Raw genomic sequence first — 23,519 nt, 5'->3', positions numbered from 1 at the left:
TTTTAATATTTTTTACAGACATGGCACAAGATGTGACTTAGCCCTTCGTTATAACTTTAGAAGTAGTGTATTGTCATGTCAGGGTCTCGATGACGTGGAGATGATGAATATCCTAACCCTCTGAAGAGTCACAAATTGTTTCGTGCGTCGCGTGCCTGACCGAAATATCTTTCTTATTTATTACCGTGACACAGCTACCAAATTAAATTATCCATCTTCAATTCCTTTTTTCTTTTCTAGATAACGTAATAGTATCCACACGAAAGTTATATGCATGTGCGCTTCCCTTTCATTTTATTTTGCATTTTTTACATAAATTTGCTTGCCCTTTTGAAAATGTATTACTAAAAACGATTAATAATAAAATAATGGGAAAGCATGGTCATCCGGTAACAGCAATCCGGTTCTCTTACTGATTAATAAAACGGAATAGACCACAGCTATAATTAAACCATCAACCGTCAAGTTATAATAAAAACGCAGGATGCTAGTACCTTGAGGCGAACGAGACACGCAAGCACATAGAAGGATCCGTCAAGAGCGCGAAAAGAAAAAAAGGCAGAAGGCACAAAACAACCTATCCAGGGTAGAAGGGCGGAGGTTGCCTGCCTCCGGATAGCATAGAAGGTGGGTACCAAGATATAATACCCGACTCCTACCCGCGACGATAAGTGTCAACTGCAGCGTGCCAGATAAAAAGAAGGAACGAAAAATAAAATCCACACTGGTGATCCATCATGAGGTAGTGGACTCGGGGCGCGCAGGCTCGCTCACGATTGGCTGACACCGCCCAAACGCTATCACGTGATCACGTCTACATGCCCGCCCACTGACGATGGAACTCCCCTTGAAACTAACCTCACTTGAGTGCAATGCTTCCACTCTATATCGGGGCGATACGTCCGAGTGAGAGAGAGAAGGAGAACCTGGACACACCAGACCACCACTACGGGCCGGTCTCACCTGTGTGCAACTTTCCGCCAAGCTAGTCCACCTAACCAGTCCACTTCAGCGACCCATGTTGGACGGATCGACCGCACGAATGCCCACATGAATTACTTAAACGGACGACAGTTAACATTCCGTAGTACCTGGGAATTGACACTTTTAATTGCTCGCTGCGGACTATCGGACCATACCAACCTTCGGATTTAGATTTTGGACACCTATTGCAAAGTTATACAAATTCACAAATTCGAGTCGATATAAATCTTATGTGACGTTCCAGTGCACACCTGTGACCACGACTCTCGTTTGAAGATTCGATACCTAGTTATACCTGTGACTTCATGTGAACATTGTTTTACTTCGAGATCTTATCGAGTACTAGCTGATGTTGTGTTCATCAAGAATTTGCTTAAATGGACAAACCTTGTTCACGGTTCTGTGGTATTGATATGAAACGAAAAACTTGTAAATACAACATTGTTCGACGTTGTACGTGCAATGTTGAAGTGATCCATTGAGGAAACGGTGCACGATTCTCAACGAGATGTAGATCGCTTCTCTTGCTGCTCATTTTGTTTTGGATATTACACGTCAAAGTTGCCAAGAGAGCAAAACGATATTAGACGGTGAATGGTCAATTGATGCATTCGTCTCTCCGTTACGAGGATGATGATGATGGACATGGGCATGTACGGGACCTACGGCAAGCCTGACTCATACCCTAACTACGTGTTCTCGGGTCAAGGAAATCATCACCATCATCATCATCATCATCACCAGCCATCATCCGTTGGCGGTCACGTGTCGGTGCCTGCCTCCCCGGAGATAGCTCCAACTCATTACTACCCCCAGACTGCAGTGGCGCCGTATTCTTCGTCGTCCTCGGAAAGTTTTCTAACCGCCGAGTCGGGCGCGTCGTCCAGCACGCCACCGCAAGGCTTCTATTCTCCGACGGGCGCCGTTCTCCACGAGGATGGCTCCACCACAGCAATAATCTCCTCGGAGAACGGTCTAAGTTACACGAATCTAGATTACGCGTCGTCCTCGTCGTACTCGAATCAACAGCAACATGCGGTAACTTCGGTTGATCCGCATCAGAACTACCATGTTCAGCAGTCTGCCTACCGGGAGGATCACCATCATCATCACCATCATCACCATCCACCGCCAGCTGCCACTAACCTCCATCAAACCACAGTACCTCAAGCTAGTCACCCAAGAGCGGAGCACGATCAGCAACTTCATCATCAGTCCTCTAGTCATCACCATCACCACCATCATCACGACCCCGATTACCAAATAACCGTTGGCGGAACCTCGAACTATCTCCATCAGTTGTCACCATCGGACGAGTCCTTGCAGTACCACACGCAGATTCGGCAGAGCGAGTTTTCCGCGCATCAGTCAGGACATTATAAAGAGGAGAGTACGGACGCAACGACCTATCACGTTTTACAGCAGTCTGGCCATTCCCAGCACCCACATCAGCATGGACATCATCATCAGCAACATTCACATACGCACCATCCGCAACAGCAACAACAGCAGACGCAAGTGCCCACTTACAAATGGATGCAGGTCAAGCGCAACGTACCCAAACCAGTCGGTAAGTCCGTATTCGTACTTGCTTTAAATTTCCGGTCGAGTCGACGCCTATGCACAGTGAGCAAACTAGCGTGAAATTAGGTATTCTGTGAACGCGATCCGGTAGTCACTTGTTAAACCTCGTTCATCGCTTGATTAGCCCGAAGTACGAAGATGCAGAATCACGACTGTCCATCTTTTATGTTGCCCGTTATTTGAAAAACTATCATTGCTGGATAGCGTGCCTCTCATCTTCAGGGGGATAATATCGCCGTGGGAATTCAATTATAAACAGATACGTATACGATTATCTTCGCTATTATCGCATGAATACCCCAAATCAGGCATACAGTCTCGGTTTAATCAATACATTTGTATAATGTAAATATTTTCTTTAGAAAGCAATTATTTATAAAATATAGTGATATATTTATCCCTATAAAAAATAACTCTAATCTGATATATTATTTGCAATTTCTACATTTTCATTATTAGGTTTATGCATTTTACGTGTGACTAATATCACATTTTTATGAAATATTTATCGTACAATAATATGTTATGATGCAATATAATCTTCTAACGATTAGAAGACTTATTCGAAGCATATAGAGAACGTTTATCCGCTGATCACTAACAAGACAATAAGGAACCTCAGTTCCTGGAAGCACAATTTAATCCAATCGGGTCTCGTTGAAGGCACTTTACATAAATTCAGCACATCGATGTAGTATTAGACTAACACTCGATCGAAGATCAACAGTTTTTACGAAGATGGTATTCAATTAACCTCAATTATCACATATTTTATAATTTTTTTTTTTTTTGTAAAATTGTATGTAAATCTATCATTTCTTGACCAATATATTCATTAAATGAACTTATTCGAAAAAAATTTTGACATGAACAGAAAGTCGTTGTAATGAAAAAATACCAAGAGATAACATTATCTTACTAATTTATTACTAAAACTTGTTGATTGATATAAATGTTATAGATTTTAAATAGTACAAGTTGGTCATAAAACGTATATCTAAAGACTAAGATTAATAAACAAGGCGGACAATTTGTCAAGAGCAGAATGTAACATGTTACTCAGTAATCGTCGAGGTAGTCGGCTCTCAAATGATCTGTATGTATCAGAATTAATAAAACGTGACGTGTAATCTCGATTCGCCCTATAATCATTAATCTTGTGCGCAATTTGCGATTCGCCACTACATTTCTTATTGATTTTCTTATATTCCATCAAGTGTTTTTTTCTTAATCCACAACCCAGACACGTCTCTTTAGCATTTTAATTCTGAGCACTTCTAATTCTGCGCACCTATTATTTAGTTCGTTTTTTACAAAATTAGGGTGATTTGAAAATACTAAAATATGTATATATCTTTAAAGTATTCACTAAACATTACAATACGTTTTAAATATTAATCTTTTCATTAAGAAATTGAATGAAATCTATGAAACCTATAAACTATCTTGAAAAATAATATAAACGATTAAATAATATTTTCTTGTCTATATATATAAATATAATTCTAACACTTTTCTTTAAATTTATTGTTAACATACATTTTTGCAAAAAAACATTATAATATATAATTAAAGTCATTAAATATAATACTAAAGACTGCTTGAGTTATTACTTATAAATTACTGCTTGAGTTATTACTTATAAATTACTATTTATAAGTTACTGTTTATAAAATTCAATATATCAATTCTATGATAAAAACAATATTTCTCAAGATATTTATAATAGAAACTTTTATATTTATAATAGAACTTATCTTGCGCCGCACATGTTATTTTGCTTTACAATTTGACTCGTTTATGGCTATATAATAATAATAATAATAATCACCATCATCATCTGTTGGCATCGCAGCTTGAAACGAGCCTTGACTTACATTTATATGATAATCATATATTTAATAGATAAGATTGTACTCAAGCAAGAAGAATAGAAAATATTCTTTTCTCTTGTAATATTTAATTGGATATGAAAGACTCATTCGTCGTATTGTCATACAAATGTCATTCCAATGTCATGCAAATTGCGCATTTGAAATTAAATCCACTATATATCTGTACTTTTATTTAAACAATATAATTTATTTAATTGTTATATGACATTAAATCTTTTCATGCGCCTTTTAATCTACATATATTAAATAATTGGATATGTGTACATAATATAAATATATATATATATCTCTCTAACAATTTAAATAAACTTATATTGAAAGATAATTCCAATAATCATTTTCATTGCATGATATCTTTGTCCATACTGATAAGAGCATATGAATATTATTAGAATGCAGAAACGTGTCTAGATGAAACGTCCAGATAAAAGAGATTTAACTGGCGGAAAAATAATAAAAATGATATACGGGATATGATAAGTTGCTAGATTATGCGTGAACGTGTTTATAAATACTGTGAATGTAAAATCCCGATCTACAATCTCTGCGTGTACAAACATGACGTATTGCAGGATTTAGATTGTACAATAGTAGCGGAAACATTAACAGATTACGATAAGATTCGCGATTAAGTAGAACTGTCTTGCACTCAAATTTATCAGATTAATTCCTGACGCTGATAAGATAATTCGTTTATTAAACAAGCATACTTGCGTGTGAATCAAAACTCAATATCTCGATTAAAAGGAAAATATAATGCTTATTTATTTCCTTGTTTATTAGGACATAAATATCTTCGTTCTCCACTTCTTTCAATAAATAATATAGCGTGATATTTTTATATATTTTTAATATTTTATATAATTTATATATTTAATTGATATGCTTCCATTAATATACCTTTTACGCATATTCAAGTCAAATAAAATATTACGCCAGAATTAATAAACCGTTTTACTTTTGTAATCAAAAGACTCTATTAAGGTTTCGACATTTTTATTAAAAAAAATATCGACTTCAAATTGATGAAGAAATAGAACTACAAAGTTTAGCAGCTTAGTTTGAAAATACCAGCTAAAAAAGCGACCTAATTCAATGTCGAGTTGATGACTATAAAAGTGATACAGTATAGCCCACTGAAAATAACGCCTAAAAAGGTCGGAACAGTTCCCCTAACTTCACACTAATTTGCTTAACAGCCACGGTGCTCCCCGCAATCTTCTAACTCAGAGAGTGAGTGCGAGCTTAGTCGTTGGATGGAGCTTGTCAGGATTACCAGCGTTTCACTTAATAGCTCATTATAATCGAATTAATAACGCCAACGTAGGCACTAGAGGGAGTGACGTTTATTGCAGCGGAACATGCAAACCGAAATGAAACTTTGTCACCCTCGTTTAACCCCTCTCGTTTTTACTTCTACTATCATATCTTGATGTTTCTAATACACCACTTATAATTCAATTTTTCTCGACAAATCTTTTGCTGTAACTATAATTTATTATGTTATATATGCGATTTTAGAGTTTTTTTCCAACTATACATTTTTGTAAATACATAATATTTCATGTAGTAATTATAATTAAAAGTAATACGTACAGTTACAAAATCCGTTAAACTAATAATTATTTTTCGAAAATACATTAATATTAATAAAATATACATTTTAATCCATTTTTTAACGCGATCTACTCTTTGTAGCTTCGTATATTTTATTTATTTAGTAACTTAAAAAATAAAAATAAAATTACCTTCACGTCATAAGATTAACGTATTAATCAAATCATTAAACATCAATAAAAGTTATTTTTAACAGGATATACTTAATACAATCAATTAAACACAGCTACATGTAGAATTGATTAAAATGTTACAATACACAACGTATCCGTTATAACAGGAAAAATTCGAGAGAAGTAACGAGATGGGCGGAGCAAAATGGTGGGGCGATTTCAGTAGATTTTGGTTGGTTAACTTTTTTGGTTGGTCGAGAACTTACAATAGCGTTCCTTTTTCCCTCCATGCCTCCGCAACATGCTTCAGGGGGTCCAGAATAGAGGGTCTCTATGGGGACGCACCCGGTGTGGACCACCCTTAGTTAAGATTAGAGTGAGACAGGAGATGCGGAAAGACCGTCGTGATGCTGTCAACCGCCCAATCTATCATACTAAACTCGATTTCTTTCCTCTATACTCAATAGCGAGATTGGCAATACCGCGCGAAGAGAAACGAAACAAACGAACGTCCCCCCTCGTAACATAGCAGTAATAATTCCATACCTTCGTCACGTGGTAAAATGGAAAATTTCGTATGCTCCTGGGTCTGGGTTTGCTCTGTATATTTGCCCAGTAATAATAATGCCTTGACGATATATAAAAACATCGCTAGTAATATTTCAACAATTATTGACAACATTTAATATCACAATATACGTATTTAATTAGAAGATTTAATATAACAATAATAATAATAAAAATTCTATTATAATCAAAGTTCTATTATAATCAAATATTTTAAATACTCTGGTACTAGTATATACAGTATGTAAATCTTTATCAAATAAGACAAGTCTTAGATAAACATATATCTATATCTCTGTTTACATATAACGATATATGAAATAAATATTTATCGGGCACCTTTTCCTCATGGACTATATGTCTCACATATAGCTACTTCCTTGAAGACTATCGCCTTTTAGGCCAACTTAAAATATGCATGTCTTTATCGACTCTCTGACTGAACACATGCAGGGACGGCATTACGACAGGACTCAAAATAAAGCTCATCAGATGCTTGTTAGTTTTCTCAGTTAATCCTTTCTACTTCTTTGGATTCTTATAACCGTAAAGATTTGCCTCGTAATGTAGACTTTATAGCAATGTAACTTATTCGTGTATAATGTGCATATGAATCAATTAGTAGTATCCAGGTACCTGAATATTCCGATGTTACCTAAATACCTAAATCTTTCGAACATTACCCAGATATTCAGATACGTGAATACTGTAATTAATGTTAATGTAAACAGCACGTTAGAAAAATGTAAGAAAAAATCAATTGATGCAAAATCAACTACTGCGAAAATTAATAACAGATGAAAGATGATATTATCCAAGGTGTTATTCATGATTTCTGGTTCCGCGTATCTGCACATTTATTATTTAATTAATTTAATTAATAATTTAATTAATTCGTTCAGTACCTGCACAAGATGGAATATCGGGTAAATGCCTAAGTACCCGAGTATTGAAATTGCTCAATTTATTCCAAAGCGCTTGTACTATTTGTTCCCTGTGAGAGCGAGCATGACGAATGCAAAATATCTATTGTCTTACAAATGCAATTGTGGTACTACTGCAATTCGTTAAGATGGAATATACGGATTGGCCGAACAAAGGCAATAAATATGCACTTGTTAAATGCAAAATCTGCAGAAAATCTCCAATCAAGCTATCCCGTGGGACTTAATCCACAAAGCAGGGCGTCGCCAGGCACGCACGTCAGCCCTGAACTTGAGAGAGAGAGAGAGAGAGAGAGAGAGAGAGAGAGAGAGAGAGAGAGAGAGACCGAGACAACGCGACAGTGGAGGAAATAAAACGAGACGAGCGAGACGTGCGATAGAAGGAGAAAGTGAAGGAAAGGCGACGGACAGAGTACAGGGATACGTGTGTAGGGAGAAAAAAAGAGCACGGAGCCTCGGTCAAAGATAGAGAGACGCGTCGGATAAACGGGGAAAGAAGCGGGACAGGGACGAAGGTAGAGAAGCAGGCATGCCCGGGTCGAAAGAGGAAGAGGAAGAAAGTCGAGCGCAAAAGAAAGAGAGAGTGCCGGCGGCGAGGGACAGAGAGGGCAGAGATTGTGGGTAGAGTCGAACAACTGGCTGGGCATGTTGCGCGCCGCTCCACTAGGGTCGCCGGCGGACGCGTGAGTGAGTGGCCGATATCTCGCGAGGGGATCAGAGGATCGTTCGCGTGTTTCCACCCGGGCTGCCACCCGCCGAACCCGGCAACCCCGGATCCCGCAACAACCCTGGCAGCAACTGACCCTCCTCCGCACCCTCTCCTGCCCGTACCTCATCGCACCGCGACGCTAGCCGTCCAAGCGCGGCCCGACAGATCCGCTCGGCCGGACTCCAACAACCGCTGCCAACGCTGCCCACGTGTCTCGCCTCATGGTGATTTTCATTTCCGCGCTGCTTCGTCGACGGCTGGGCGTTCGTAATCTTCCTCCGCGTGGCTCAATTACAGACACCGTGAACGGTATTTACATGTTACTTTTGGTCGCTGAATACGCTGTCGCTATAAACTAATAAACGCTTCTCTTCTTAGGCGAGCTGAAAGAATTGGCTCAGACTCGTAAGAAATGGGATGGTCGAAGTCCTCAATTGATTTTCTTTCGGCACATATATACATACATACATACATACATACATACATACATACATACATACATACATACATACATACATATATACATACATACATACATACATACATACATACATATATATATATATATATATACCAATAATTACATAACGAATGACGAGTTTCTCCCACGCCTTACAAGCTGAAGCATGAAAGCCCGATTACGGAGGGATAAACTTAACGAAACGTATCACCATCCCTCTGGAGAAAACAACAGCACCTGTGCCAGGGCTCGAGGCGGGCTGTGGCGAAGAAAGCGCGCGAAACTTATCGACAACCCCCGCGAGGTGTCGTGCTGGGCTTAATTTCAGTGGGAAATGCTCCGGGCATACTCACGAATGCATATACACGAACGTCTACGGGGGAGCCCGGAGTGTGAATGTCGAACGTGCTGCACGCAGCCTTTCTATGTACGCTGTTATGGTACACAACGTTGCCTTTTCGTACTCGACTGTGACTCAGGATATTACCTATCATAATGCTGAAATCAACGCGGCCGGCGAGGCACGACGATGACTGACAAGGGGTTGCGAATGGAAGGAACTGTGCCGACAAAATCGTTTTGTCAGTTCTCGCATGCGATAAACTGGCTAGATAGATATCCCCGACGAAAATTTCGAAAGCCGGTCAAACGGCACGGAAAATTTCATTGATGTTCCACTGATGAGACTCATTCGTGTAAATATCAAATAATTACTTTCACAGATATGCTGCGCCAAAATTGGATCTCGTTCAAATTTCAATTTTTGCATCTCAATTTCTGATTTCATATTTTAATCTCCAGGATATACATTTATAGTTACGAAAAAAGTTGCAAATAACGCGTAACGGGAAAGTTTGCGTCATAATGGAACTCAATGACGATACTCAGCAATAGTAAGCTAGACGATAATAAACTTAACGAATAAAAAAGCTGTATAATAATAGTAGTAGTTTTATGATTCATCACAGATGTTGATATACCTTCCACAGTTAAGCGGTCGATTATACAAAAGATATACGCATAACACTAGTGTGACATCAACCAGTATAGACATCAATACAATGAGTACTTCCGCTGTTTACTGGTACATATATATACACATGTATACGCATTAATAATATCGGAGGTAGCATTCGCTTCGACTTTACAACAAAATCTACGAACATAACGTAATATTGGACGAATCTATTACACAAAATTACGCTGCAATTGTTGCTTCTATGTACACGTAATATCGCGAAATTGCTGATTTTAAGCGAATTACGAGATTTTTGATATTAAATAAAAGACGCATACGTAATGCTCCAAAGCACGCATACGCATAAGCCGTATGCGTGATGGAAGTATACGATACTTAAGTGTGTAGTTTCCGACCATGTGCACGCCAACGTACCTTTCGTTCAAAGATGCCGTCCGATTAAATTTCACCTGACTTGATATTACCATTTATCAAAATTCCTACGAGGGAAAAGGAGAAAGACAAGTTGCTGAAAGAACGGGAAACATTGAAATATAGAAAAGTGAATAGAAAGGCACAATCGTGCTTCAGGTGTGGATGTATAAATCCAGTGGCTTGACTGCTTTTGCTTTTGCACGCTATGGACGATTATCGAACTATGAAGGCGTTCAAAAAGAAACAAGGAGAATCTATGTTGGAGCAAGGACAGAGGAATTTCTGAGCTCACTTGTAGTGTAATGATTTTTCTTTCCGGCTAACGAAGGAACGCAGCTACTAGCAAAATCAATATTCCGATCACGCTCAAGATTATCTGCTTTTATGCGTGTTCTTATGCCTCGACAGCTTCCCCTTTCAAGGAACATTACGCAATTCAAATATTATTCAAAGGCTAAAAGCTGTAGGGGCGCCTCATGGATGACGTAAGAAAGGATGATGGCAACGCATACAGGAGAACGTAGGATGCTAGTGTATTATGTTACAGGAAAGATAGATACGGGCGCGCTGATGCTTTCCCTAATTCACGGAATTCTCCGGACTCCGGTCGATACGTGCACAATCTGCGCGACGGACATGACTCCAGAATTTTTGTAAAGTCATTTTTAATCAGGCTCCGCAGGAACTTTTTCTCTTGACACAAAACATAAATACCGCTGTATCGGGGGTCCAGCTGTGTTTGATTTGTATCTAATGTCTGGATTATATGCATCAACGCCGGCTACAGCTAGATTCCTAAACAAATATATGCGTCGTTTCTTGACTCAATTCAGTGGTTTATGGTTTAAAACACTGCGGTGTCTACATATTGTGGGAATTTTTACTCGAGTAAATGTATAACGACGCGAAATTTTATATTAAATGTCGTATTAAATTATATTAAATACTTCTGTTAAATAGTTGTATTAAATAATTTTTTCACAATACCGTCCACTTGAGAAATCTATCCGATGATCACGATCGCACCGTGATTGATTAGACTCCTTATGCGATATTACAGGGGATTCAGTAGTAACGATATAATCATAGTAGAGCAATAGGTGGCTCTGAAGGAGCATCTCTATGTGTCTTATAGAAGATAATTAGAAGCGTCAACGCCTCCCTTGACTCAGCGTTATTAAGGATCCTGGCCTCTCATGGTACGCCCCTTTACGCCAACCCTTTCCTCCTTCCCACTTTCTCAATATCACGCGCATACACGAAGCAAATATTGCTCAGAATTAGGAACTTTACATAGCTATTAATTTCTGCACACATCATGACATTAAGCTTAAGCTGATATTATTAGGATAATGCCATTCGATTCATGCTTGTCATGCAATTCCGCATCACGAAGAATACAAGAATAAAGATTTCTTTACGTTTATTAAACTTCAGTTTTTTTATTAAAAAGAACTTTTTTATTTACGAATAGAAATTTTCGTGCACAAGTATATCGACAATGTTATCGTACAATTGATCGAAATTTGAAGATATCCCTTCTACAACACAGTGTCTCGTCTTGCTGAAGAAGGTTAGTATAGAAAATCAACGACACCGTAGCCGGGTCCCTCTGTTAAGTTAAAGTACTAAATTGATGAATGAGTCGCGGAAACGAGAAACATTTCATTGTATCCGGCACTGGCACGCCTAATAGAACTTGTCCAAGTTTATTATTCGGCTTGGAAGAGCGTAAGCTTAATGGCCGCAGGCTAAGTTCAGGACTCCAGGTATAAGTGACTGATCTTTCCGTTTATATTAGGAAATTCGGGAAAGTCTCGCACACACCTTATCTACACCCAAGAACACACACATACGCTACACATTTTACGTATACGAGTATATTTTGTACTCGATATACTATATAATGCATATATAAATATGAAAACGGAATAAACAGCTCTTTGCAGATGGCTGAAGAAGGTAATTTCTTAGAGCAGATTGGACGGAAAATGTATTATAAAAATATCGAAGGGAGAAGATGGAAATATCGAAGGAAAATGTACATAATGGGGAAGACGTGACTTTAAGGCGGTGGCTTGACAGTTTCGTTCATCCCCTGCCATTAAGTAAATTGACTGCTACATACCATAATCTAAATAACAATGTAATTTTCATAATGTATCCCCATCCTTCTGTGAAATCGCGTTGCTTTTGTTTTCGCGTTATATTAATTACATTATATCTTGAACCAAATTTATGTCGACATTATGAAAGTACGTCAGTACGATTAGGTACTAAAAATTAACGGAGATTACGATAATTTAAGCGCTATGACGAATATGAGAATGATTCTGTTTCGGATACTGAAAACAATAAGTAGAAAGTGGAAATTGTTGCGATTAAAAACGAATCGTTAACAAAAGGGAGCGGTAAAACAGAAAAAGTAAAATTTTGCGTAACGATGTGATGACTTCGGATGTTTGTCCCACAGCTGATGCAATTTGATCCAGATTTAGGGCTCAACCCTACCGTCCATTCAGCTTTGCACAGGTCATCCCTAAAACTGTTCCTAGAGTAGTGACCAGCTGTTATGGCCAGCAAACTGTCGCTTAAAGGATTTGACTTGATCTTAATTCGACACATATTGCGTCCACGTCTGTTACGCGCTCTAACGTACTTAGAAAGCTACGTCCAAATTGGAAACAGCACAATTGTCTTCATTCAATGAGAAGACCACATGTTGTCCATCGTATTTAATCAATTATTTTTCCTGCAAACATTTTACATATCTCTTACAACAGAATATTTCTAGATTAATTGACTAGCGTTTCTGCAGAAGTATTTCAAATAAATTTTTCTTTATTGAATATCTGTAATTGGTGAAAAATTTTTTCCACACGTGTATTTTAATAATGTATTTTAATAAATTAATGGATAATTTTAAATTAAGATTATATCGTAAAACTATCTTAAATTAATGAATAATCAATGAAATATGATCTATTTTAAATTAAATAAAAAATAAAATTTGTTACCTTGAGACTCAAAAAGACATTTCACTTGTAACGATTTAGTTTACACTAAAGAAAAATTGGTCCCAAATGAATCGAAAAACACGCCAACAAAATTGAATCAACTACTTTAATGATATCTGTGCATGCGTAATTGCTTCGCTATCGTATAAAAACAGCTCAATTATTATCACGAAAATAACAAATCTGTTTCAGCGACGAAAACAAACCCCAACGTCGAGTTCGGTGGCGGCGCAACCGCGGGGACAAGCTCGTCGGTGTACGCAACCACCGCAAGTGGAACAGTGAATTGCATCGTCGGCTCGTTGGCTGGAATTCCAGGTAGCTTCAACAACACCGGTCGTACGAATTTCACGAATAAGCAACTCACCGAGCTGGAGAAGGAGTTCCATTTCAATAAGTACCTGACCCGAGCGAGACGCATTGAAATCGCGTCCGCGCTGCAGCTCAACGAGACGCAGGTAAAGATCTGGTTCCAGAATAGGCGAATGAAACAGAAAAAGCGTATGAAAGAGGGTCTGATACCAGCGGATAGCACAAACGTGACGCCTTTGAGCGGTGCCAGAAGCAGCAGCAATTCCCCGACAGGCTCATCCAGCCACGAGATTGGTAGCCTCGGTTTGTCCAATTTCACCAGCGATAACAGCAGGGAATCCCCGCCGTCTTCCAAGGATTGACGCGACTTTTCTTACGGCAACAACAGACATTATGGTTTACGATTCGACGACTGGTAGGCTCCACGCGTATGGAAGACCGAAGATTCAGTACGGATCATAACAGCTTACCTTACCGCAGCCACGAAGAACTCTCGAATCCGCTATTTTTCAGGCTGCATCGTGAATGTAATACCTTGAAGTTAAAATGAGTAATGTCATTCTGTGCTTGGAAGTAGATAACTATGCGGTATACATAGGGAATATCTATCTTCCTATTTCTAAACTGTAGAACGTGACATCGATCGCTCTAATTCCACCATATCGCACGGATTAAAAAGTGGCATGTAGTTTCGATAACGTTTAATACGATTTTACATCGTAATATTACATTCTGGGATGTTAATGATTTTCCGTCCTGAATTTCCTTCGATTAGTGCTAAGAGATTCAGATAGATCGTGTACATTGATTTCGTGTATTATTTATTCTGCTCTCACGTTGCTTTAATTTTCAGTATGACTTGTGTGAAAGTGTATAAATTTAAATTCAGTTTCTACCCCAAATTCCAAGGTTACCATATACCTCAGAGTTCATATAGCTATTTATATTTATAAATTTAAATACTAACAAGATCGGAAAGACATTGTTTACTTTACTTTTAGTTAATTTCTTAAGGAATTTTAATGTATTACTACGCATCAGATGTTATCGATGTTTACGTTGATAAATCAATCAACGATTATAGTCTAAATTCGAACTGGACTCAAACATAAATAACATATTTTATCAGTAATGCAATTAACGCATACTTTTCTCTTCTTATTGTTTCTTTAGCTCAACTATTCAGCTTTACTTGAATATATATACATAAATGAATTGCTAATTTATTTATGTACATACATTCAAGTAACGCAGTGAATGAAATAAATTGCATTGTGTTTTCGTATTAAAAGCGAAATGATAGCAATCGAGTCTTTTCGTTCGATTAGCTCTTTCAGTACTTATGCATTGTAAATCGCAATAATTTTCCTTTCAAAAAACCAGTTTAAGTTTTACTTTCTTCGTTTATCAGTATGCAATATTTAGGAAACATGCGCTATAAATAAATACAATAGATATACTTTACATACACACATACGGTACATTATTAATAATCTATTCTATATATAAATAATAAAACTACCAATATACAAATATTAAAATTGATAAAATAAATGTTTCTGACACAACCCTTTTAATTTTTTAAATTAAAATAAAAAAAATGTAAACTATTACATCGATAAAGAAAAATGGTTCGAAGCATCTGTATCAAAACCGAACTGGAAGGGTTAAATTTGTATATATTGGGACATTTGCACAATAATAATGTAAACAAAATGAACTGTAGTAAATATCGCGCTAACATCCGTGGCCAAAATATTTTCCGCGCTCTGATCTCCAGTCTTAATATTACCGAATTTGTAAAAACATCGCGACGACAGTCCCTACGGCAATTGATGATACAGTTATTGGGAGTGACATCTCTGGATAATTTGAGACATAATTTAAAATATAAGCAAATATCACTTTGAAGCAATACATGATATCACTGATAGTAATATTCTTGCTCCTTTTCTATCCTGCATTCCCATACTTTGAGCTCCTAGCAGCCATTCAACTGACCAAATTCTTCCTATAGCCTTTGCAAATGAACATCGATTTTTCTTAAACTGAATTCACATTAACAAGTTAAACCTCGAACCGAATTTAAAACCAAATCTCAAGTCAAATCCTACCGCTAATGCATGTTTGTAACTTTCATCGAACTGAACATCATACCGTCGCAAATATTCATACAAAATCGCGTCTTATCTCAACGCAATAGTTTATGCGAATAAATTCACGCATTGCAGCGATGAATAGTACACTAAAATTAGTTAGTGCAGTATATGTTTGTACAAACTAAGACACATTCTTTTTATTCAACAATAATAAGAGATAAACGATCATAAAAAATAAAGTTTTTTTATTAATTATTTTAATTAAATTTTGATTAAATAATTTGCTTGATTTCAAACTTTTTCGAGGAATCAATGCACAATTTAAAAATTTTATAGAAATCTCAGAGATTGATTTTGAATGCGTTATTAATATAATTTGTATCGAAAAACCTAAAAAAAAAATGTTTCATTCTTTAAGCAAACCATAAGTGTGTGAAAATCTTATTTACTAAATTTTTTCTGGCTGCAATTTTCAGTAATTCCAAATATTCCCGCTCGGCTTATTGTACAATTCAATTAGACGCGTAATCCTATCGCGAATAATCTTTGATGCGACGGCAAAATACCTGATCCATAATAGAAGACACTGCAAGACCAGAAGTGACGTTGTCCTACTCGAGATTAAGTTTGACAATATGGATATAATCCATAAAATAATGCATAAATGTTAAAATATTATTGTCAAAGACATGATAAAGAACACATTGCGCCAATTTGATTCTTCTGAAATTCGAAAGAAATTTGAAAGAAAAGATTTACGACTAAATCTTCATTATGGATTATTCGAATGATTATACATCAGTAGGAATTTTGGATCAATTCTAAAACAACAAATTAGTCCAACCGTCCTTGCAACATTTATCTTAACGTGTGGTAATAATAACACATAATAACAGAGTATCCTTGATAATCATGAGAAATCGCGAGTAGTTTATATCTCTCTGATGGTGATAATCTGACAACTGTAGATCTAATCTTCGCCCAAGTATACATGTATTTATATGTAAATAATACCCTACGTAAACTATAGGCCAATAAAGTTAATCGATACACGTGAACCCAATATAAACCGAAATACCAAAACGGGTTGTTAGAAAATCCTTATTTCAAGCTTTATCAACAAATCTACAGAAGCAATGAATAACATAATTACGACGAGATTTTCAAGTCAACTGAGATTTCGTATTCTACTTGAACTAATTCGCACGTTTATAAATTTACAAATTAGTATGAACGTATATTACGTTACGTGAATTACATGGTGGTCCATTCGAATGCTCTGTACCTAAAAACATTCCTATTATGATAAAGTGTCATTAGCCACAATGCCATGTAGACCTCTGTAGAAAGAATAAAATATTATTGTACTAATTGATGTTATTTATTTATACTAAGTCTTACCCTAATTATAATTACAATTGCAATTATAATTAACACCTACTTCTTAAGGGTTCTACCTTAAAAATTTTACTTTAACGTTATTCGTATTATTATTTACACATGTATTACCATCTGTAGGTCTAGTAATAAATAAAGAACAATTTTCTAAATTCCCATATTACCATTACATGATAAAAGTAAACTTAAAGACTGATAGTGCAAAATTTGAAAGCAATATACTTTAGATGTCTATTTACTTACTTAAAATTTAAACTTCTTTTAAATAATTTATCAGATTTTTTTTCATTACTCATACTACGCAGTTAATATATGCAACAAATTGTTATGATTTAGATAATAAAATGTTAATATTGTGCTTAAAATTCACACATTTACACGCACATGCACACGCTACGCCACGTACATACACATACATGCTAACAAAGTAATAAAAATTGCCATTCTGACGTAAATAACCTCTTGTTGGTAAACTATTTGTCAAATTAGTATAAATAATAACCACTAATATGCAGTTTGATAAAAATATCTAATATACTTTATTTTTTATTTTTATACGTATTTATTATACGTAATATTAAATAATTGTAAATATAAAATTATTATTGTATTACTAATTGTTCAGATATCTATATCAAATAACTAAAAATGGTCGGTAATGTGAGTGTTCTTCTATTATCCTGCGCAAAAATCGTTCTCCAGTGTCAATACCTTAATAATTACACTATATCAAAATCCTCTAAAAAATGTTCCAATATGCTAATTCTTTGCACAAATATTACCAATGCACTAAAGTACCTAAGCATTACAGAATTTTTAAGGCCATCGCACATACTTTCCGTAAGACGTAACAGTAAGCTTTCAACCAATCGCGTTGCTTGTATCTCAAATGATTACGGTTACGGCGGCTAATTAAGCAACGTGATTGGTCGGAACCTTGCTGTTATAGAAAGTACATATGATGGCTTTTAGTAGCAAGCAACGTCAAGCAATTTTATTGGTTACATATTATCTTAAGATAGTATATAACCAATGAAATGGCTCTATATTTTTGCTGAAAAGCAACCAATGTATTTCGCCGATTGTACTTCAGAAAATGCAACTATAAAGCTAGCGGCACATGGTGCTTGTTTTCGTGCTTTTAGGATTAGGTGAAAATACTGCATTCTGATTGGTACATTTCTGAAGATGGATGGAAATACACCAATCAGAACGCAGTATTTTCATCCAGCAAGCAATCCAGCACAAAAACAAGCACCGTGTGCCGCTGGCTTAAGGAACAGTCCTATTGATTAATCGTATTTTGTTTAGTGTGCCACAACCTTACCAAGCCAATAAGGATAGGTATGTTTTTCTGCGGCAGAAAGGAGAGAGTATAGAGTAACAATTGAGTGTATAAGATGTAAATTACTACAAAATCTACAACGATGAACAAAGAAAAACAAGAAAGACGGTTTTCTTCGCAAGAACTACATCAATATCGTGAGCGGTTAATAAAACAAAAAGAATTTCTAACCGAGATATTATCTAAAATTGAGGAACAAATAGCGGCACTGCAGGTATGCTGTTAAAATGTAAACATAATAAATGTATAATTAAGTACTTAAATTTGTGTTAAATTCAATATAAAAAAACGTAATAATAACATCAATATTTATAGGTTGAACGATTGCACTTGAGGAAAACTCTGCTCGGAACAGAATGTACAAATCAAGAAATATCGCCAAATTCATCACAAAGAAATAACAAAATAAAGACTGAGCCTGTAATGAATGATACTAATCTACAAGATTTAAGCGAACAACAGTTAGACTTATCTGTACCAACATCGTTAAATCTTTTTGAAGAGGAGATTGAAGATGACGAAATATCTGAGGACGAAAGAATAATAGTGAAGAAACTTAATCTTTTGGATTATTAAATAAATTAATACTATTATTGTGTTGATTAATGCTATAATAAAACTGAACATCAACATCTAGATTTATAGACCTTGTTGGAATGATATTAATATCAATTTGTATATACAAGGGTGTCAAAATAAACTTGCAGTAATTGCACTAGATAGTTATAATCATATATTAATTTTCCTCCTACTTTGTAAGTATTTACAACATTCTTGTAAATGATTGTAAATTATCAAGTTTGACATCCTAATAAAAAGTTTGGATGAAAAAAATAAAAGTTTATCGTCAAACCTAAAATTTCCATATTACATATAAATTTAATATTGGTAAAACAAGGTGCTTAAGTGTTTTCGTATAAAGCTTGTCTAATATCGGGTTACTTAGAAATTTTATTCTAATTTCAAAAAATTCTAAACAATATAATCCATCAACATTATGATGGATAGCCTTGTAGTAATTGATATTAACATCACTTTATATATACAAAGATATTAAAATAAACTTGCAGTAATCATACCATATAGTTATAATGATCATGTATTAACTTTCCTCGTACCTTGTAAATATTTACAATAATCTTACAAATTATCAAGTTTGGCATCCTAATGGAAAGTTTAAATATGAAAAATAAAATATAAGTTTGTCTTTGAACCTAAGATTTTATATAAATTTAATGCTGGTAAAACGAGGTAATTAAATATTTTCATGTAAAGCTTGTCTAACATTGGAAATTTTATTCTAATTTCAAAAAAATCTAAACAATATAGTCCATCAATATTATGATGGATAGCCTTGTGGTGATTGAGCAAGATGCGATGGATCATCCAGTGCTGGTGGTTTAAATTGTTCAGCAGAAAGACGTGTGATGAAAATACCTATACCCTCTATCAAAGCCAGTAACACTCCGCCAATTATTGCACTGCCTGCCATTGCAGGCAGACCGTTTCTTGCTGCTAAAATTCCACCTGTTGCTGCTCCACTGATAATAGAATTCCAAGGATCTTCTTTTTGTCTCAAGTGTACTAATGTGCAGTCAATTGTGGAAAACATTCCACCCCATACAGCAAAATTTCCAGCAATAATAGGTGCTCGCTGCCTGACTGCTACAACACTGCTGTGAAAACGTTGTGACCATCCACTAGGAGCATTACGAAAACCTTTGATACTTTGAAAGATTGTGCCACCTATGACACCCATAGTGAAGGCACCTCCACAGTCATCTACAATCCGCCAGGGACATGGCTCTCTTGCATATTCCTCCATACCTTAGAGACCTGTTATAATTAATAAAGATACTAATATAATACTTATTAAAAAATTCAGGTAATAAGTTGTCATAACTTTAACAAAATAACACGATTGGTAAAACAAAAATATACTAAGAATATAAATTCATTTTTAGCTCATAATTACATCAGCCACAAAGTTAACCTTAAAATTAAATAAAAAAGCGTGCTACGGAATAATCTCAGAAACAAATAAGTGAAATATTTAATATGTATCAAAGAGACAGAATATATTTTACGCGATGTATTACATAAACATATCTTAATAGAAATCACTTGTAAAAATTATCGTGGAGTTACGAAATAAGCGAGGTTAAAACAGCGTCTCACACAATTTTAAAACTAATTGTGTATAACAACTTGAAACATTTCACTATATGTCAAAAGCAAATTAACCTTTCCACACAAAACTGCTTTTTTCGATATTTACCGTGTAACTTATACGATATATGTATTTAATTGAAGCACAGGAGAAATCACACGATACCAAGAGAACCACATCTGAATAAAGGAACTAGGATTGGTCACCGTTAGATATTTTAAAGCCAGTGTTGGGAGCATTTATTCCCACGGAATCTCCTGCGCATGCGTCAATTATGTCACACGTATTAACTATTTAACATACTCGTGCTATTCAGATAGAACACAAGTCATAATGATATCATCATCCCAGGCAGAACAAAAATCGTGATGACGACAAAATGACATCAAAATGACGGGCATAATGACCGAATTATGATGAGAAAATTAGTTTCTCTCATCACATTGACGTCATTTTGATGTCATTATGATTTTCTGTTCTATCTGGGATATTACGTCAATATGACTTTATCCGTCATTTAAATATTACTCATAATAACTCATAATGACGCAAAAATAATGTAAAAATTACAAAAGTACTTGTATGTTGTATTATAAATATATAAAAGCCTTAAAAGTATCACTTAGTTCCTGAAATATTTATATCGCTTGAATATATTCTTACAGTTATATAAACAATAGAATAAACAAATATAAATAATACGTGAAAAAGAGGACGTCATTAGTCGCGTTTTCTAATAGAGAAAACAATCAGTGATCAATTAATAAGCAACTCAGGCAAAACAGAAAATCATAATGACATCGAAATGACATGAAAATGGCAAGAAAATGACCGAATATCAAAATGAAAAAAATGAATTTTTCGATTTCGATTAAATTTTACTATAAAAAATAGCATAAAAATGTGTACATTAATATTAATAAGACAGAATGCACAGTGAGCGTCTAGCGTGCTTCCCACTCTAGACGCTCTCTGCTATGAACAAGGGGGACCAAAGGCCAGAGAGTGTTTACAGGTTCATGGATTATTTATTAAATTAATTAACGATATTGCAATTTTTATTACAAGACACTAATCGCAGTCCAACATACACTCGCAATCATTTGCAATAACGCAAAATCGGTGTAATACTGATGTTTCACGCGCCTTTCGAGTTGCTACAATTTGTCGAATATACCTATATACACTACGTAACATGCTACATCATAAGTCTGATCGCTTACGCTTTATCAATATCGCCATTCGAACATCTCAACTAGACGAATATTACAAAACCCAGAGTCTCAAGAGTTCACTCTTTGGTATAAAAGAATGCTACCGTCACGCTACAGTAGTTTCTTCGAATCATAAGAAGAATCTAGCGTTTTCGACCGTTTCCCTAATCTTTGACAGAGAATTCGGTTAGACTTACTAAAGTGTAATAAAGGCTATCATATGTAAATTTAACAACATATATACGTATAACTAGAAAAGTCTTCATCTTTAGTACATATTAATATATATATATATATATATATATATATATGTATATATGTATATTAGTACATCCAACCGAATTCAATAGTAGTATCGTTACAGTAGATGTGTCAACGAATGATGTGTTATCCTGTTTTAAGGTCTAGATTCATTCCATATACTTTTGTTATTCCAAAAAGTAGTTATACAAGATTTTTTTTATTTAGAAAAGAAGTTAAGAGTTATCCGATATGATCTTTGAACCAGTCATTCGCTGATATATCTACCCATCTCGTCATACATTTAATAATAATAACTTGTTAACATTTCCATATTTACGTATATAGTAATGTATTATATATTGTTTTCACTTCTTTATTATGGCCATTTCTTCGTTACGTTTACTCTTTTTTTATGTTTTTCTTTTTTCTTTCCTCGTTTGTTGCGCGCTCAATCTAATAAATGTCTTCGCTTTCATAAATAAACATTTACAGAGTGAATGTATTATTACCATAATAATTATAATAAATACTAATTAATTTAGTACAAATTGACAATGCAAATATAGATATAGTATGATTAATTAATCGGATATGCTATAATTATACAGTATAACAGGGCACTTTAGACTTCCTAAACTATCTGCTAATTACAATATTCCAAAAACATTTTAAAATAAAAATTCTAATATTAAAATATCGAGAATACGATAATTTTTATGCGAGAAACGTTTGAAAATTAAATCCAATTAAATTGCTCCAGATTCGCGTGTTTAAATATTCAGCACATTGCACAATAGTGCAAATTTTATGAAACCTCATCATCATTTCATCGATATTGACATAATTCTAAATGCAATGTTATTAAAAATTACTTCTCGCATTGTTTTAATAGCAGATTTTCGAAGAATATGCTACTAATCGTTGACTTTCGACAGATGAAACATGCTACATACCTTTCATCAACATCCTTATCACTACATTTGTTGTTTGAGATGGTGTTGGCATTTTTTTCTTAAATTATGAGAAGTCTCTTCTTAAATCATGAAACGAGGATCCTAAAAATAACTATCTAGAGAAGACAAAGGCATTCATGACGTTCGAGCGCGCCCACGTACCTTTAATTTCGCCTAAAATTTCTCGATTGGGGGGTATTCACGTAACTATATATGATCAATTTATTATACGTACGTCTTGTATTGTCGTCGTCGCGCGGCTACGTTCATTAACGTAGCGAAACTGTGAACCAGACAATCGCGCCGGGATGTATAAGGCCACCAATCTCGCAATTCACCGTACGGGTTTCCCCGTTAAGAACAAAGAGTGCCTGGTTGGAGGGGCTTACCATGTATCGACCGAATATACCGCTTTGTATTATCGGTCTATTTGGGTTGCCCCACTTGGTGAGGTGTGGTGGTGTTGCCTTTCCCACGCCCGTTATCATTTCCACTTTGCCTA

The 23,519-nt window shown here is 35.4% G+C and overlaps 4 protein-coding genes across 11 annotated transcripts in view; 2 read left to right on the top strand and 2 right to left on the bottom strand.

Moving 5' to 3' along the window:
- Positions 1 to 786: 786 nt before the first annotated feature.
- Positions 787 to 14,522, top strand: LOC105188794 (homeotic protein labial). Of its 2 annotated transcripts, XM_019844121.2 has the most exons (3): positions 787 to 2,554; positions 13,476 to 13,741; positions 13,809 to 13,940. In XM_019844121.2, the coding sequence occupies exons 1-3, from the start codon at positions 1,615 to 1,617 to the stop codon at positions 13,824 to 13,826; spliced, it is 1,224 nt and encodes a 407-aa protein (XP_019699680.1). In that variant the 5' UTR covers positions 787 to 1,614; the 3' UTR covers positions 13,827 to 13,940. The 2 variants fall into 2 exon arrangements, with proteins under 2 accessions (XP_019699680.1, XP_011148733.1); XM_011150431.3 differs by having other exon boundaries at positions 790 to 2,554; positions 13,476 to 14,522.
- Positions 14,523 to 18,357: 3,835 nt separating this feature from the next.
- Positions 18,358 to 19,155, top strand: LOC105188785 (uncharacterized). Its single transcript, XM_011150419.3, has 2 exons — positions 18,358 to 18,651; positions 18,753 to 19,155. The coding sequence occupies exons 1-2, from the start codon at positions 18,520 to 18,522 to the stop codon at positions 19,011 to 19,013; spliced, it is 393 nt and encodes a 130-aa protein (XP_011148721.1). The 5' UTR covers positions 18,358 to 18,519; the 3' UTR covers positions 19,014 to 19,155.
- A 556-nt stretch (positions 19,156 to 19,711) lies between these two features.
- LOC105188767 (mitochondrial import inner membrane translocase subunit Tim17-B) lies at positions 19,712 to 20,811 on the bottom strand. 2 transcript variants are annotated; one of them, XM_011150402.3, is made up of 2 exons: positions 20,716 to 20,811; positions 19,712 to 20,273 (listed from the first exon to the last, which is right to left on the bottom strand). In XM_011150402.3, the coding sequence occupies exon 2, from the start codon at positions 20,260 to 20,262 to the stop codon at positions 19,777 to 19,779; it is 486 nt and encodes a 161-aa protein (XP_011148704.1). In that variant the 5' UTR covers positions 20,263 to 20,273; positions 20,716 to 20,811; the 3' UTR covers positions 19,712 to 19,776. The 2 variants fall into 2 exon arrangements, with proteins under 2 accessions (XP_011148704.1, XP_011148711.1); XM_011150409.2 differs by lacking the exon at positions 20,716 to 20,811 and adding an exon at positions 20,682 to 20,704.
- A 1,312-nt stretch (positions 20,812 to 22,123) lies between these two features.
- Fstl5 (follistatin-like 5) overlaps positions 22,124 to 23,519 on the bottom strand; it is a 37,991-nt gene continuing 36,595 nt past the window's right edge. For 5 of the 6 annotated variants that reach the window (XM_011150383.3, XM_011150368.3, XM_011150377.3 and 2 more), the window contains one exon: positions 22,124 to 23,516. In XM_011150383.3, the coding sequence (XP_011148685.1) occupies positions 23,287 to 23,516 (230 nt within the window). In that variant the 3' untranslated portion in view covers positions 22,124 to 23,286. The remainder of the gene's footprint in view (positions 23,517 to 23,519) is intronic. The other variant, XM_025300999.1, reaches the window with a different exon arrangement.

Source organism: Harpegnathos saltator, unplaced genomic scaffold, assembly GCF_003227715.2.
Source record: "Harpegnathos saltator strain DR-91 unplaced genomic scaffold, Hsal_v8.6 scaffold4, whole genome shotgun sequence".
NCBI lineage: Eukaryota > Metazoa > Arthropoda > Insecta > Hymenoptera > Formicidae > Harpegnathos > Harpegnathos saltator.
This window is presented reverse-complemented; position numbering and strand designations above follow the sequence as displayed.

Excerpts from the sequence above, each read along its gene's own strand:
- LOC105188767 (XM_011150402.3), bottom strand. The coding sequence starts at position 20,262 with ATGGAGGAATATGCAAGAGAGCCATGTCCCTGGCGGATTGTAGATGAC.
- LOC105188785 (XM_011150419.3), top strand. The coding sequence starts at position 18,520 with ATGAACAAAGAAAAACAAGAAAGACGGTTTTCTTCGCAAGAACTACAT. Across the intron at positions 18,652-18,752 it reads AACAAATAGCGGCACTGCAG|GTTGAACGATTGCACTTGAG; the intron begins GTATGCTGTTAA and ends CAATATTTATAG.
- LOC105188794 (XM_011150431.3), top strand. The coding sequence starts at position 1,615 with ATGATGATGATGGACATGGGCATGTACGGGACCTACGGCAAGCCTGAC. Across the intron at positions 2,555-13,475 it reads CAACGTACCCAAACCAGTCG|CGACGAAAACAAACCCCAAC; the intron begins GTAAGTCCGTAT and ends AATCTGTTTCAG.